The 15,774-nt window shown below is 59.2% G+C and overlaps 1 protein-coding gene and 1 long non-coding RNA gene across 3 annotated transcripts in view; one reads left to right on the top strand and one right to left on the bottom strand.

Annotated features, from left to right (window-relative positions):
* The window catches only part of CE2H16orf74 (chromosome E2 C16orf74 homolog), a 46,610-nt gene that overhangs the window by 11,554 nt on the left and 19,282 nt on the right, over positions 1-15,774 (top strand). For both annotated transcript variants that reach the window (XM_045047094.1, XM_045047095.1), the window contains exons 2-3: positions 3,275-3,377; positions 14,702-14,747. In XM_045047094.1, the coding sequence (XP_044903029.1) occupies positions 14,720-14,747 (28 nt within the window). In that variant the 5' untranslated portion in view covers positions 3,275-3,377; positions 14,702-14,719. The remainder of the gene's footprint in view (positions 1-3,274; positions 3,378-14,701; positions 14,748-15,774) is intronic.
* On the bottom strand, positions 5,655-15,702 carry LOC109494987. Its single transcript, XR_002150184.2, has 2 exons — positions 15,347-15,702; positions 5,655-6,075 (listed from the first exon to the last, which is right to left on the bottom strand). It is a non-coding gene; the product is annotated as an uncharacterized LOC109494987 (long non-coding RNA).

The following is a 15,774-nucleotide window of genomic DNA, read 5'->3' as shown; positions in this document are numbered from 1 at the left end:
CAGAGCATTAACGGGGGAGGGTCAGAGAGAGGGAGACACAGAATCCGAAACAGGCTCCAGGCTCCGAGCTGTCAGCACAGAGCCCGACGCGGGGCTCCAACCCGCGGACCGTGAGATCATGACCTGAGCCGAAGTCGGCCGCTCAACCGACTGAGCCACCCAGGCGCCCCTCTCCGCCACCTTTTTATTTTCCTGGACACTTTTTTATTTATTTATTTTTTTAACGTTTATTTATTTTTGAGACAGAGAGAGACAGAGCATGAATGGGGGAGGGTCAGAGAGAGAGGGAGACACAGAATCTGAAACAGGCTCCAGGCTCTGAGCAGTCAGCACAGAGCCCGACGCGGGGCTTGAACCCACAGACCGCGAGATCATGACCTGAGCCGAAGTCAGACGCTTAACCGACTGAGCCACCCAGGCGCCCCTCCTGGACACTTTTAAAACAAACTACTCCTCATACCAAATTGACCCATAAATACACGTCCATACGCATCGCTAACAGGAGCTTTTAAAAGCACAATGATACCACTGCCGTATCTATTAAAATTAGTAATAATTTCTTTTTTTTAGTTTAAATTCAAGTTCGTTAACGTACAGTGTAGTCTTGGCTTCAGGAGTAGAATCCAGTGACTCACCTCTTACCTACAACACCCAGAGCTCCTCCCAACAAGTGGCCTCCTCAGTGCCCATCCCCCACCCACCTCCCTTGTCAACCCTCAGTTTGTTCTCTGTATTTAGGAGTCTCTTACAATTTGCCTTCTCCGTTTTTATCGTAGTTTTCCTTCCCTTCCCCTACGTCCAGCTGTTTCTCAAATTTATAATTTCTTAATATTAGCTAATACCCAGACTCTGTTCCTTTTTCCACTGTTACCTCACAAATACCTTTCCATAGCAGGTCTGTGCATATCAGGATCTGTACCCGTGTCACACACGGCACTTGGTTGATGTGTCCCTAAGTCCCCAGTCTGCCAAGTGGACTCTGACGTTAGACTCGAGGTTCTCCATGGGAGCAGCCAATGCGTGTGTCACCTGGGAGTTTTTAGAAAACACCCTTACCTGGGCTCTGCCTGGTCCAATTAGGCCGGGATCCCTGGGGTGAGCCTGGGCCTGGGCGTTTGCTTTATGCATTTTCATTTATCTGCTTGTTCACCTCCCCCCCCCCGCCCCGCCCCCCCCCCCCCCGGAACCGCTGGAATCCACTCAGGGGATGAGCAGGTGACTGCGCCCCCCAGTGGACAGGTGTCTAGCTGTCACAAGTTGCAAAGGGGGAGGTGATGCTAGTGGCATCCAGGGGGTGAAGGCCAGGGATGCCTTGCAGTATCCCGCAGTCCCCAGGACGGCCCCCATGACAGAGAATGACCCAGCCCCGGGAGGATGTCAATGTCAAGTGCAGACCCTGAGCAGTTCTGACACACTGAAGCACAACCCCTCCTGTTCCCCGGGGGACGGAGGGGGAGGGAGGGGGAGCCGGGCGGGGGAGGAGCAAGTTAACCTGGATTGTTTGCATTCCTCATCTCCACCCTTGCTGTTGACAAAACGCATCCTCCTGGCCACCTCTCGGTAGCAACCCCCAACCTCCCGCCCTGAATGGGGACAAAGTCTTTCCCTGGGCCCACTAGCTGGCCTGTGCCCCAGACCCCTGGGGAAATGGAGAGAGCATCAGGGTCTCCCCCTCGCAGGGCCCGTCCTGAGCAGGTGATGACGTGGGGGTTTCGTGCATAGGTGACGCCGTCACTGACAGTGATCCTACACACTGGGGTTCCCCGGTGCCTGGCGCAGAGTAAGTGCTCCAAAAGGTTTTGTAGACACGAATAGATCCCCATTTGTCCCTTGTGGAAACCGAGGCCCGGAAATGCTGATCTCACAACGAGCATCCGTTCAGCCGGCCGAGGACTTCTCTGCCTGCTGGAAAGGCCTCGCTGGTCTCCACCTGGCAGGAACAAGGCCCTGGTGGCTGTGCCCACCGTCCCCAGGGCCTCCCCCACACCTGTGTTGCCACCATTGAAGGAGACAATTCCGAGTAGCCCTGCCCCACAGCTCACAGCCAGGACGCAAGACCCTGGGCAGCCCACCTTCCCTCCCAGTGGGGACCCATGGAAGGAGCATCCTGTCCCTAACCCTGCCCCCTTCTGTCCTTTTGGGAGGGGAACAGGATACATTTCTACCTGTCACTCCTGACTTTGATACAAAAAGATTGCAGCATTTTTAGGAATGACTCAAAGGGCGAACACAGCTAGGATGCTGACTGTATTTCCTGCAACTCAATTCTTTCCTGCTTTCGCCAAGGGAGTGTCACTGTCCTGCTCTGTGACTCAGTTTCCCCTTCCAAGCCTCCAGAAGTACACACAGCACAGGGTGTGGAGACTTTGGGCGTGTTAGATGGAGCTGGCATGAGGGACAGAAAGAACCCTGGAGGGGACACTTTTGTTCCTCCTGGCTAGCTGGGTCGGTGCCAACCGAGACCTCCACACCAGGGAGCCTCCTAAGAAGCCCATTTGGATAAAAGATCTCTGTACCCACCGGGAGGGGAACTGGGGAGTTACTCCCAGCTGGCTATCAGCAAATATCTGAAGCTGTCACCTCCAGAGGTGAAGAGTGATAGCGCGGGCAGAGAGCAGAGGGGCCAGACCCCGACACCAGGGAGGCTGCCTTTTGATCACGAGGGCCATCCGAGGCCCCGTAGCTCCCCTAAGACGTGGGGGCACGTTGCTAACTTGTCCCCAGGGCCCCGCGCTGGGGTAGGGGACTGGGGATGGCGGGATGTTGGAGCCTCCCCTCCCTGCAGCCGGGCGACGGGGCCGACTCAAGTATGACCACACGGTAGGGGGTGGCCCCGGAGCCCCTCTCCACGCACCGCCGCCCCCCTCCCCCCCCCCCACCCCGGGCAGGGGTACACGGCTTCAGGGAGCTTGGCACCCAGCCCCGGGGAGGGGCCCACACTTTCCTTGGGCCCCACCCTCCTCCTCCTCCTCCGGGCAGGGCGAGAGGAAACTGAGGCGGGAGGCCGGAGGCGCGGGCGCCGGGCGCGCCCCTGGCACGGTCGGCGGGAGGCGGCGGGCGGGCCTGCTCCGCCCCCGCGCCCAGGCCGTGCGATCCGGCGCCCGCGGGCGGGGCGGGGCTGCGGGCGGCACCGCCCCGAGGGGCCGGGGAGGGGAGGGGGGGCGGGAGGCGTGCTCGCGGCGGCGGCGGCGGCCAGGAGCGCCCGCCGGGGCGGAGCGGGGACCCCAGTGCGCTACCCGGCCCGGGCCATGACCCCCGCTGCTCTCTCTTGCAGGCTCGTCGCCGCGGCCCCCGGAGCCCGGCCGCCGCCGCCACCAGCGCCCGGGTGGGCCCCGTGCGCCCCGGGCGCGGCTCCGCAGTGAGCCCCCCAGGAAGCGGTGAGTGCCCCGCGCCGCCCGCCCACCCCTTCCAGTGGACGCCGCGGTCCCCGAGAGCCGCAGTCCCCCGAGCGGCGTCCACGCCCCGCCGGCTCCCGCGGCGGGAAGGGCGCGCCCGGGGAGGCCAGAGGGTCCCCAGGGGCGGTGGGGGGAGGGGGGCGGGGAACCCTCGCGGCCCGGACGTCCCCCTAACTTCTCGCAGACTTTTCTGCGGAGACTCGGGCTGGGGCAGAGTTGGGCCCCTCTGGCCGTGTTGCAACTTACACGGGGCGGGTGGGGGGTGTGTCCGCGCGTGGCCGCCTCTGGCCCCCCACTCTCCAGCCGACACCCCGCGCTGTCACGAGTTCCTCGGGAATGGGCCAGACCGCCATTCCTCAGAGCTGGAAAGGAGCCCAGCCGGGGGTGGGGGCAGGAGGCCTCGAGAGGAACCATTTCCCCTCGATCGAGTATTTCAAACTATATTATTTATGAGCCGCCTCACTTAGGGGCCCCCTCGGCTCCCAGGGCATCAAAGCAGGTTTGCAACCGCAAAGGGCGACCAGTGTGAACGCACGCGCGCCTTCTCCGGGCAGGCAGAGCTCAGCGGAACCCGGGGAGGCTCTCATTAAGGGAGACCCGCAGCTCCGCTCGCTCGGCCGCGTGGGGGGCGGGGTCAAGGGCGGTCGGACTGTCCCGAGGCTCCGGGCTCCGGGGCCTGGGTGGAACCCACAGCAGGGTCAGCCTGTGCCGGCTGAGCAGCCAGAGGATAGATGGAAGGCAGCGGGGTGAAGGCACTTCTGAGATCGTGCAGCCTTTGTGGGACGAACACCCCACTTTACAGATGAGGAAGCTGAGGCTCAGAGAGGCGCGGCTGGACCGGCAGGCCCTGGTGTTTCCTGCCCAGCCCCCAAGGATCCCTGCACCAGCCCTCCCACTTACCTTGTCCGGGCCACACCCACCTTGGGTTCTTCGTCCCCACCCTGGGTACCGGTTCCTCCGGATGGATGGAAGGGTGGGAGGGAGGGAGGGAAGCAGTGTATTTATGGAAAGACTTAATCCCTCTGCAAGCCCCAAGGAGGCTGACAGCTTCATCACCTAATCTCCTCTCCCTGGAAGCCCTTGCTGGTGGGGTGCAACTCAGTGGGCGCTGAGCCGAAGTTTAGGTCCCCTCTGAGGACTTGAGCCTGGAACTTGCCCTCAGCCGGCATGGAAAGAGAGCAGTGCTACTGAACACGGAGCGAGCCCCGCCGTACCAGACCCCGTGGTGGGAGCTGGTCCCATCACCTGGGTTGTTCCTTTTCATCCTCTGACCGGATACTGGTGTTATCCCCATTTTACAGATGCGGACACAGAGGCTTGTGAAGGTCATGGGGCGGGAAAGAGGCAAGGCCAGGCCTCTGGGACCACCAAGTGCAAACCCCCCCCCCCACCCATTAAAATATTATCACGGTACAATATACACGTGGTAATAGGTGCCCATCAAAAGCGTGCACCCACATCCAGAAGTAGAACTCCCCCAGGAATCTCCTCCTGCACACCGCCCCCCCCCACCCCCAGCCACAGTCTTCCCTGGGAGCCAGTGCTGGTTCCTTGTCCCCCACAGGCAGTGGGCATCGTTTACTCTTCTCTTTACACTGAAAACCTTCAGGAGGTGAGCTGGCAGGTACTCACTGCTGTGGGCTGGTAGTTTGTGGCTCCTGTCATCAAGGCTGCTAGAAAAAACAATTGCATGGGGCGCCTGGGGGGCTCAGTCAGTTGAGCGTCCAAGTTCGGCTCAGGTCATGATCTCACAACCTGTGGGTTCGAGCCCCACGTCGGGCTCTGTGCCGACAGCTCAGAGCCTGGAGCTTGCTTCGGGTTCTGTGTCTCTCTCTCTCTCTCTCTCAAAAACAAACATAAATTTTTTTTTAAACAAACAATTGCGTGTTTTGGGGGGCACCTGGCCGGCTCAGTCAGAAGAGCAAATGATTCTTGATCTCAAGGTTGTGAGTTCGAGCCCCACCATGGGTGTGGAGCTTACTTAAAAAAAATTTTTTTTTAACTGCATGTTTTTTATTTTAATGATTATTTATTTTGAGAGAGAAAGGGAGAGAGAGAATCCCAAGCAGGCTCTGCACTGTCAGGGCAGAGCCTGACGTGGGGCTCAAACCCACGAACTGTGAGATCACGACCTGCCTGGGTCGAAATCAAGAATCAGATGCTCAGCTGACTAAGCCACCCAGGCGCCCTTTTAATCACATGTTTTAAAATTAACCCGTGGTTCATTAACCATTACCTTGACTTCTAACAGCATACTTCTTATTTTGAAATAACCACTTTTATTGGCATATGACATTTGAAAAGGTACACAAACCTTTTCAAGCATTGAACTTGACCACACAGAGGCCCAAGCAGGCAGTGGGCAAGTATTTTGCTCAAAGTTAGACGGTCATTCCCAGGGAAGCACCCTGTGCCGTGACAGAATAGTAGCTGGCAAGGTCAGTGTGTGCCCTGCCCCCCATCCTCTCTCACTTGCTGCTGGCCCCTGGCAGCTGTCCCCAGGCTCTCTGTCCCCGCGCTGTCTCTCGGAGAGGAGCTCACAGCCTCCTGCAGGCCCGCGGGCAAAGGCCAGGAGATGTTCATGTTTTGCACTCTGTGTACCAGGATGGGAGGCGTGTTAACGCTCGTAGCATCTGTTCCCGGCACAGACCCTCTGGCTGGAATTGCAGGAATTCTAAGCCTGTGACAAAAAGAAAGTGCCTTTTCTAAAGAAGGAAGAAAACCAAGATGTTCCCTGTGCCTACGGGGAGCCCAGCGTGCCCAGCCTGTTAGTATCTGCTCCCCTGTGTTTGCAACACGGACCCAGGTGTGGACAGCTTGCCCAGGTCCCCCCTCCCCCCCACCCCACCCCACCCCCACTGGCTGGGAGCGGCACCTGGTTCCCTCCTGCCGTGGGCCCACCCACTTAGGCAGAGTGTCTCATTCCTCAGCGATGATGCTTCCCCCTTGCCCTCTCCCTGGGCTTCAGGTGAGGTCTTTGTTCAGGAGGCGCCACCTTGAGAGGGTTATTCTGATCTCTTCTGGGAGGTGGCTCTGCAGAGACCAGGGTCCGACTTCCAGCTGGACTCTGCCTTTCACTCACTTTCCCTCTCTGGGTCTCCGTGTCCTCATCTGGGAGACCCATGTTAGAACGACGGCCGCCTCTGTGTAGAGCTGCCGGCTCTAGCAAATAAGAATTCGGGATGCCCGTGGCTGGCTCTGTCGGTGGAGCATGCGCCTCCTGATCTTGGGGTCACGAGTTCGAGCCCCACATTGGGGGTAGACATTACTTAAAATCTTTTTTACTGTTACTGTTTTAATTTTATTTTTTTAATTAAAAAAGTGTTTTAATGTTTATTCACCTTTGAGAGAGAGAGCATGGGGAGGGGACGGGCAAAGAGAGGGAGACACAGAATCTGAAGCAGGCTCCAGGCTCTGAGCCGTCAGCACAGAGCCCGACGCGGGGCTCGAACCCAGGAGCCGCGAGATCGTGGCCTGAGCCGAAGTTGAACTTAACTGAATGAGCCACCCAGGCACCCCTATTTTTTTTTTTTTAATTTTAGAGAGAGACAGAATTGCGAGCAGGGGAGAGGGGTAGAGAGAGAGAAAGAATTTTAAGCAGGTTCCATGCTCAGCAGAGAGCCCAACACAGGGCTCAATCCCACTGCCCTGGGATAGTGACCGGAGCCGAAAGAACAGTCAGATGCCCAATTGACTGAGTCACCCAGGTGCCCCCAAAATAAAATTTTTAAGGGGCACCTGGCTGGCTTAGTTGGTAGAGCATGGGACTCTTAATCCCAGCCTTGTGAGTTCAAGTCCCACATTGGGTGTGGACCCTACTTTAAAAAAAGAAAAGAAAAAAAAAATAAAAGAGAAAAATAAGAAAAGAAAAGAAGTGGGGCCTGGGTGGCTCAGTCGGTTAAGCATCCGACTTCGGCTCAGGTCACGATCTCACAGTTTTGTGGGTTCAAGCCCCGCGTCGGGCTCTGTGCTGACAGCTCAGAGCCCGGAGCCTGCTTTGGATTCTGTGTCTCTTGGCCTGTCCCCCACTCACGCTCTGTCTCTCTCTCAAAAATAAGCACTTTAAAAAAAGAAAAGACAATCTTTAAAAAAAAAAAAAAAAAAAAAACCAGGATGCCCAGTTTTCAACTGCAGATAAATGATGAAGGATTTTTTAATATGAGTATGTCCCATATTGGACACTCTATATTTTATCAGGAACCGTTTATCTACGGCCACTTCCAACCCTAGACCTGTATGATTCACTCCAGAAAGATTGTATCTCCCCCTCTAGAGCCCAGCTTCTGAGCTGCAAAAGTAGGAACTGAAGGGAGGGAATCAGCAGACAGACCCCCAGGGGCCAGCCTTCTAGAAGTAGGCACCTCCCCGCCCGCTCCGGCCCCCCAGCCGGCCGGCGCGTCGCCTTAATTGCTCTGCTCTGTGCAGAGAACAAACCGGTTGACTTTTCCCTTTGCACTGCGAACCCGTAGGTGAGCCGGCAGGCACTCACTGCTGTGGGCCGGTGGTAGTGTCTTGAAGGCTGCCGTGAAAACTTGGCCAAGCGTGTCCTTGCCCTGGAGATGCTCATGGTTTCAGAGCAGGCCGTGTGGTGTGCAAAGAGCTCATCCCCATCTATCTTGATGGCGCAGAGGAGGGACAGGCCCCCCCCCCCCCCACCGCGGGAGGAAGGAAGTTTGTATCATTGCCTGTCCCTGTCGTGGCCGTTTGGCGTAGGGGGATTTTTATGCCTGGGTGCAGGAAAGAACCTGTTCTACTTCAAGCTGTTGTGCAAATAATTAACAATCTGATATTTCCAAGGGAACATAAACAGCCCGATTCAATATGAAAGGGAGGTTTTTCACACTCCTGCAAAAGTGTGAAAGAGAGAACATTTATACCTAAACTAGCCTGACTGCACTTGGAGCCCGGGGGGGACCCCTCCCGCCAGATCTTTCTCCCATTAAATCGTTACTTTCTAAAAAATTGTAGGGGTTTTACTTATTTTTGAGAGAGAGACAGAGTGTAAGCAGGGGAGGGGCAGAGAGAGAAGGAGACACAGAATCCGAAGCAGGCCCCGAGCTGTCAGCACAGAGCCCAACGACGCTGGGCTCGAACTCACCAGCTGTGAGATCAGGACCTGAGCCAAAGTCAGACGCTCAAGCGACTGAGCCACCCGGGCGCCCCTGAGCGGAGTAATTTTTATAATCATCTCGGCTCACGAATTGGCTTTTTATTTATTTTTTAATGTTTATTTACTTTTGAGACAGAGACAGAGCATGAACGGGGGAAGGTCAGAGAGAGACGGAGACACAGAATCTGAAACAGGCTCCAGGCTCTGAGCTGTCAGCACAGAGCCCGACGCGGGGCTCGAACTCACAGACCGTGAGACCATGACCTGAGCCGAAGTCGGACACTCAACCGACTGAGCCACCCAGGCGCCCAAAGACTTGGCTTTTTAAAAGCGTTCGCTTGATATCAGTCAGCTGTCGTTGCCGTGAGAATGACCGTGAAGGAAGGCCTCCACTCACACAGGTGTAGAATCAAGCTTCAGCCCGTCCCACGCGGGGCCTCTCCCACGCGGGGCCTCTCCCACGCAGCCTCCGTTGCCTCTTCCGGGCTGGCCCTCCGCCCTCAGCCCCCACCCCCCACCCCAGAGGGAGTGGGTCACCCCGGGGAGCACCTCCTCCTCTGGACCCAACTCGGGATGCCCCGGGCAGTCTTCTGATGCAGTGCCCTCCCGGGACTGCTCCGTGACAGTGACTGACAGTGACAGTGGCCACCGTCCCTGAGGCTGGTGGCAGGATGCCTGTTTCACAAACCAGGACACAGAGCCTGGGGGGGCCGAACTTCAGAACCTCAGGCTCAGAGAGGGAAGTGCCTTGGCTGAGGTCACACAGCTCTTGGACCCCAGCTCTTCCTCGATCCCCAGGGCCACTCCCCACCTGCCGCCCACCTTCTGTCCCGTGGGGAGGGAGGAGCTGGAGGAGAGGCATGGCGGGGCGCTGGGATGAGGAACGGCGCTTTGTGAACATTCAGCACCCGGGAATTCTAGAAAGCTGAAACAATCGCTGCACGCTGACGCGACCCCTAGGTGCCACCTCTGCCTGACCCTGGCGCAGCTTCTTGTCCTGTGTCCCTGCGCCAGCTGGGGCCACGCCTGCTTCCTCTGCCTCTTGCCTGCTTCATCGGCTGTTCTTTCATCCACCTCCGCCCCTCCCCCCTCCCCACTTCCCTCCCCTTTCCCCCTCCCTCCCCTCCTCTTCCCCTCACCTCCCCTTTCCCCTCCCCCTTCCCCTTCTGTTCCCCCCTTATCCCCTCCCTCCATCCCACTCCTCTTCCTCTCCTCCCCCTCCCCCTTCCTTTCCTCCCTCCCTCCCTTCTTCCTTTCTTCCCCCTTTCCTCCATCCTTCCCTCCCTCTCCCTTCCCCACTTCCTTCCCTCCTTCCCTGCTGGGTGTTTTGAGGTGGTTATTTTTAAACTTATTTATTTTGAGAAAGAGAGAGAGGGAGAGAGAAGGAGCAGGGGAGGGGCCGAGAGAGATGGGGAGAGAAAATCCAAAGCAGGCTCTGTGCTGTCAGTGGGGAGCCCAGCGTGGGGCTCTATCTCATGAACCATGGTATCATGACCTGAGCTGAAATCAAGAGTCGGACGCCGAGCCGACCGAGCCCCCCTGGCGTCCCAAGACGGGTATTTTTTAAGCTACAAGGCAGCTCTGGGACCACACCTGTCAATTCGAGGCAACTCTTAGGGAGGCGGTGCTCCCAGCACAGCATAGAGCACACCTCCCACTGCATCAGAGAAGTTTCTAGGAAAACGGGGTCCGATGCACACAACTTCCCGTGCCACCGCGGTGTTGGGCACAGGGGCTGCGGGACCCCTGTTGTCTCTGCCGTTTTTTTTCCCTGGTTGACTCCTGGAAATAGTTTCAAGCTTCCAGAAAAGTTGCAAGAACACCAGGTGCCCCTCGTGCCCTTCCCCAGAGATGAACGTTTGGCCACATTCTGCCTCTGCACATACACATGCGTGTTTTGACTTTCCAGCTGTGCAAGCTGAGAGTTCAGTTGCAGGCGTGATGGCCCTGGACCCTTGGGCGTGTGTGTCCAGACTCGGTCTCTGACAGACTCGGTCCAGTGATAAAAATCAGAGAACTGAGCGTTGACCCCATACTGTCGCCTACAGATAATTTTTTTTTTTTTACTCTTGTAGTGCTTTTCAAACAAACACAAAGATACATAACGAATATTCCCACCTTTCAGTGTCGGCGCCCCTGCTGCCCTGGTTGTGTCCTCCCCCTGCACCCACAGCACGGTGGTGGTTTTTCATCACTTCCTCCAGGAAGACCTCCTCATAAACCATTGTCTAAACCCTGGGATGGGGGGGCGTCTGGGGGGTCAGCCTGTTGAGCACTGGCTCTTGATATCAGCTCAGGTCATGATTTCAAACTTGGTGGTATCGAGCCCCGCGTCCAGTCGGGCTCTGCACTGTCCAGAGCCTGCTTGGGATTCTCTCTCTCTCTCTCTCTCTCTCTCTCTCTCTCTCTCTCTCTCTCTGCCCCTCCCCTGCTCCTGCTCTCTCTCTGCCCCTCCCCCTGCTCCTGCACTCTCTATCTGCCCCTCCCGTGCTCCTGCTCTCCCTCTCTCTCTGCCCCTCCCCTGCTCCTGCTCTCTCTCTCTCTGCCCCTCCCCTGCCCCTGCTCTCCCTCTCTCTGCCCCTCCCCTCCTCCTGCTCTCCCTCTCTCTCTCTCTGCCCCTCCCCTCCTCCTGCTGTCCCTCTCTCTCTGCCCCTCCCCTGCTCCTGCTCTCCCTCTCTGCCCCTCCCCTCCTCCTGCTCTCTCTCTGCCCCTCCCCTGCTCCTGCTCTCTCTGCCCCTCCCCTCCTCCTGCTCTCCCTCTCTCTGCCCCTCCCCTGCTCCTGCTCTCCCTCTCTCTGCCCCTCCCCTGCTCCTGCTCTCTCTCTCTGCCCCTCCCCTGCTCCTGCTCTCCCTCTCTCTGCCCCTCCCCTGCTCCTGCTCTCTCTCTCTCTGCCCCTCCCCTGCTCCTGCTCTCTCTCTGCCCCTCCCCTGCTCCTGCTCTCCCTCTCTCTCTGCCCCTCCCCTGCTCCTGCTCGCTCTCTCTCTGCCCCTCCCCTGCTCCTGCTCTCTCTCTCTCTCTCTGCCCCTCCCCTGCTCTCCCTCTCTCTGCCCCTCCCCTGCTCCTGCTCTCTCTCTCTGCCCCTCCCCTGCTCCTGCTCTCCCTCTCTCTGCCCCTCCCCTGCTCCTGCTCTCCCTCTCTCTGCCCCTCCCCTGCTCCTGCTCTCTCTGCCCCTCCCCTCCTCCTGCTCTCCCTCTCTCTGCCCCTCCCCTGCTCCTGCTCTCTCTGCCCCTCCCCTGCTCCTGCTCTCCCTCTCTGCCCCTCCCCTGCTCTCCCTCTCTCTGCCCCTCCCCTGTTCCTGCTCTCCCTCTCTCTGCCCCTCCCCTGCTCCTGCTCTCTCTGCCCCTCCCCTGCTCCTGCTCTCCCTCTCTCTGCCCCTCCCCTGCTCTCCCTCTCTCTGCCCCTCCCCTGCTCCTGCTCTCTCTCTCTCTGCCCCTCCCCTGCTCCTGCTCTCTCTGCCCCTCCCCTGCTCCTGCTCTCCCTCTCTCTGCCCCTCCCCTGCTCCTGCTCTCCCTCTCTCTGCCCCTCCCCTGCTCCTGCTCTCCCTCTCTCTGCCCCTCCCCTCCTCCTGCTCTCCCTCTCTCTGCCCCTCCCCTGCTCCTGCTCTCCCTCTCTCTCTGCCCCTCCCCTCCTCCTGCTCTCTCTCTGCCCCTCCCCTGCTCCTGCTCTCTCTCTCTCAAAATAAATAGTTTTTTTTAAAAATAATAACCCCTGAGATGGGATGCATGTGCGATCTGTCGGGTGCACTGTGGCCACCACTTGAGGACCACCCAGAAGGGCACAGTGACATCAGTGGGGTGCACCATACAAAGCGTGATGTCATGCGGGCTGCTTACAGTGGCCCTGGCTGTATTTGCTCGTGAGCCTGACCTCAGGGCTGCAGACCCCTGGGCCGGGGAGGGTGGGGAGAGACAGAGGGAAGGTCTAGGCCACCCCCCTGCCTACCACTCCCCCTCCCAGCCCTGTGGTTGGAAGTGTTGTCGCTCTAGGGCCCAAAGTGCCGTGTTTGAATCCTGACCCTGCCACTTGCTACCCATAAGACCTTGTGCAAACGAACCTCTCTGTGCCTATGTTTCCTCCTCTGTGAGGTGGGGATGGTCCCAACCCCTAAGGGCTGTTGGGAGCATTAACTGACCAGGAATCTCGGTCCAGGAGCTCTGGTGGGTGCTGGGCACACAGTGAACGCTCCAGAAATAACACCCGTTATGCTCACGGGCTCTCTCTTCCCCCAGCCCAGCCCTTCCTCTCCCCCTGAGGAAGGACACCCTTTCCATGGCATTTCATCCTGCACATTAGAATCCCCTGGGGAGCTTTTAAAAATCCCAGTGCCAGGCCCACACCCCAGGCCAATTACCCCGGAATCTCTGGGGTGAGACCCAGGCATCGGTATTTTGCTAATAAGTGCCCAGGCGATCTTGCTGGGCCCCGTGCCTCGGCAGCTGTGCTGAGCCTCCCCTGCGTCTTGCTTGGATACAGCCCCCAAGACTGCAGGCAGGATGGGTCCCGAGAGCTGGCATTTCTCATGAGCTCCCGGCGATCGCTTGTCCCAGGCCTCTGGGCCAGGACCACACTCAGGACAGCACAGCCCTGGAGAAAGACCCCCTGCTGGAAACCAAGACCCGTTTTCTCTCTGGGACTGTCATAAACCACAGCAGCTGACACTTCTTAAGCCTTGTGCCCCCCTGATAACTCAGTTTTCCATGCTGCTCAGTGACACCTCCAAGAGCATCCTCCCCATTTTAAAGATGAGGAAAGTGAAGTCCAGGTTGGTTGAGGAACCTGCCTGTGGTCAGCTGGCTGTGGTCAGCTGGCCAAGTCAGAGATGCTCCACGGGTGTCTGTCCCTCCCCTGCCCTGTCTCCCTCCCTCCCACTCGTGTCCCCAGCCCATCCCCCAGCAGATGTCTCCAGGCCACCTCCTTCCTGCCTGTCCCACATACCCAGCCTGGATGAAATCAGAGCCCTCCCCTTGGGTCCCTCCAAGTCCCCACCCCCACCCCCCCATCTCCTGACCTGCGTGTCTCCCAGACTTCCAGCCACTTCTCCACACCCTCACTGCCCCCCATCTTCCACGCTGAGACCCCCACAATTTCTGGCCCAGAGCCAGCATCTCTGACCTTAACAGACACACGACTCCCAGGGGGCCTTGTTAAAATACCGATTCATTTGGGTGTGCCCGAGATGCTGCATGACTGATAAGTTCCGGGGGTGGGGGGGGAACCAGCACAGCACCCACGTCATGGACGCCTGGGGGACCCCAGCATTTCCTAGGCATCGGTGCCAGCCTCTGTGCAGGACGAGGAGATGATGGGCCCCCCTGCCAGCCCCCTCCATCCCTCTCCCCTCCCCAGCCTGGCACACAGGCAGCTCCCTGTGAAAGGAGGGATAAGCACCCCGCCCCCATCGACCCTCAGACACAAGGACCCTCAGAGGTGAAAACAAGAGCCTCGCCTTCCCTGGAAGGGCCTGCAAGCCTCACAGGCCCCTGGAGGGGCAGCCCCGGGGTCGGAACCCCAGCTCCCCTCTCCTAGGAAGCTGGCTGGCCTCGGGCAGGGGACACCAGCTCTCTGAGCCTTGATTTCCATATCTGTCAATGGGGAAGTAGTAACATCTCCCGGGGTTGTTGCCGTGGAATGTCAGGCGCATACCCCGTCAGCTGCTCCCTGTTTTATCCATCAATCGGCCGGCAGATCGTGAGAACACTTGGGACAGTTTTAACTCCCACGGACCAAGGCCCGGGTGCCTCAATCTGTTAGATCTCCAAAGCACGCGCATTTATAAAGAGCGGCTGCACCATAACAGAAGGTGAGCCCATCACGGCGGGCTCAGGGCCACCTGCAGGCTGGCCAAGGGTGCCCCCCTGCCCTGCTGCTTCTGAAGTCAGCAGCCCCTTAACGGAAAGGCCAGGTGGCTTCGGTTCCGAAGGGCGGCCCGACCACACCCTCACCTCAGCTGCACCCCACGCTCCAGGACCTCCAGTATATTTAGCTCCGAGGCACCTGAAAGCTTTTTCCGCCAGCACAGGCTCATCTTTGAGCAAACTCAGCCCAGATGCAGCCAGCACGCACCCTGACCTCGCCAGTCACTGGCGGTTTCTCTCCCCACTATTTCCTGTTGTGCACCCGTGGGGCTGCGGGGGGGGGGGGGGGGGGGCTTGGCCGCACATGGCCAGCACCCAGCAAGCCCCTTCTCTCTCCGCAGGCCTGCGGACGCGCCGCCATGGGGCTTAAGCTGTCCTGCCTGAAAGGTAAGGGGGGCGGCTCCCCCACCAGCTCTTCTGGGGCCCAGGGAGGTAGGGGCGGTGCAGGAATGAGGCAGGAGAGAGCAGGAGGCACACCCCGGAGAGGGAGGGGGCACCGCCAGTCAAGGCAGCATCTGTACACAGCAGGTGCCTTATATATGCGGGCTGTGACTCTCAGCACTCCTCCTTCCCTGCCACTGGCAGGAGAGGGACGTGGCCACGGTGCCCTTGGGCCTTGGCTTCTCCCTCAGGGGGACTAATCCCAACCGCGGAGAGTAAGGGAGGAAGAGCCGGGCACACACGGCGTTTTTGCTCTGCACCCCGCGGGCCTGGTGTCACCGGCATAGGGGGTTCGGCCTGCTGGGGCCCGGGGAAGGTCCTAGAAGGACACAGCGTCACGGTGGCACGTGGTAGGTGTTGGCAGAGGCAGTGCAGACATCTGTTCTGTGACCTAGCCCCTGATGTCCAGTCACGGTCCACAGGGAGACCTCTCCCCTTGAAGCCCGTTATTCAGTGGCCGACGCCTCCCAGCCTGAAACCTGGGGGTCGTTCTGATGGCCCCTCCCTCGCCCGTGTGGGTGGCATGCCTCGCAGAGCTGACTCACCTCCTGGATGTTTTGGGGGTGTCCCTGGCCCCATCCCTTCGCCGCAGGAAGTCAGGGGGGTGGGAAGGCCCCGGGCCAGGCAGAAGGACCACCTCCAGTCCCCCTGCCGGGATGGGTGAGCTCAGGAGCGCATCTGATGGGCCTCGCTTCGGGTATGGGCCCCGCCCCTTGCCCAGGGGGTGGGGCATCTTGATGGACAGTTTCTCTAAGACGCGGAGCAGGTGCGCGGCAGTGGTTCCCCGGACACCAACAGGGTGTCGTTTGCAAAGTGGGGACGGGGATGCTGGAGAGGCGGAAGCAGCCCACCTCCCGCCAGGGCCCGGCCCCTCTGAGGCCGCAGGCTGAGCCCACGCAGGAGTGGGGGCTGGGGGGGCACCTGCTGAGCGCACACCTGGGGGGGGAGGGGCACCTGCTGAGCGCACACCTGG

This window comes from Felis catus, chromosome E2, assembly GCF_018350175.1.
Source record: "Felis catus isolate Fca126 chromosome E2, F.catus_Fca126_mat1.0, whole genome shotgun sequence".
Lineage (NCBI taxonomy): Eukaryota > Metazoa > Chordata > Mammalia > Carnivora > Felidae > Felis > Felis catus.
Note: the sequence above shows the minus strand (reverse complement) of the source record. Positions and strands in the feature narration are given on the sequence as shown.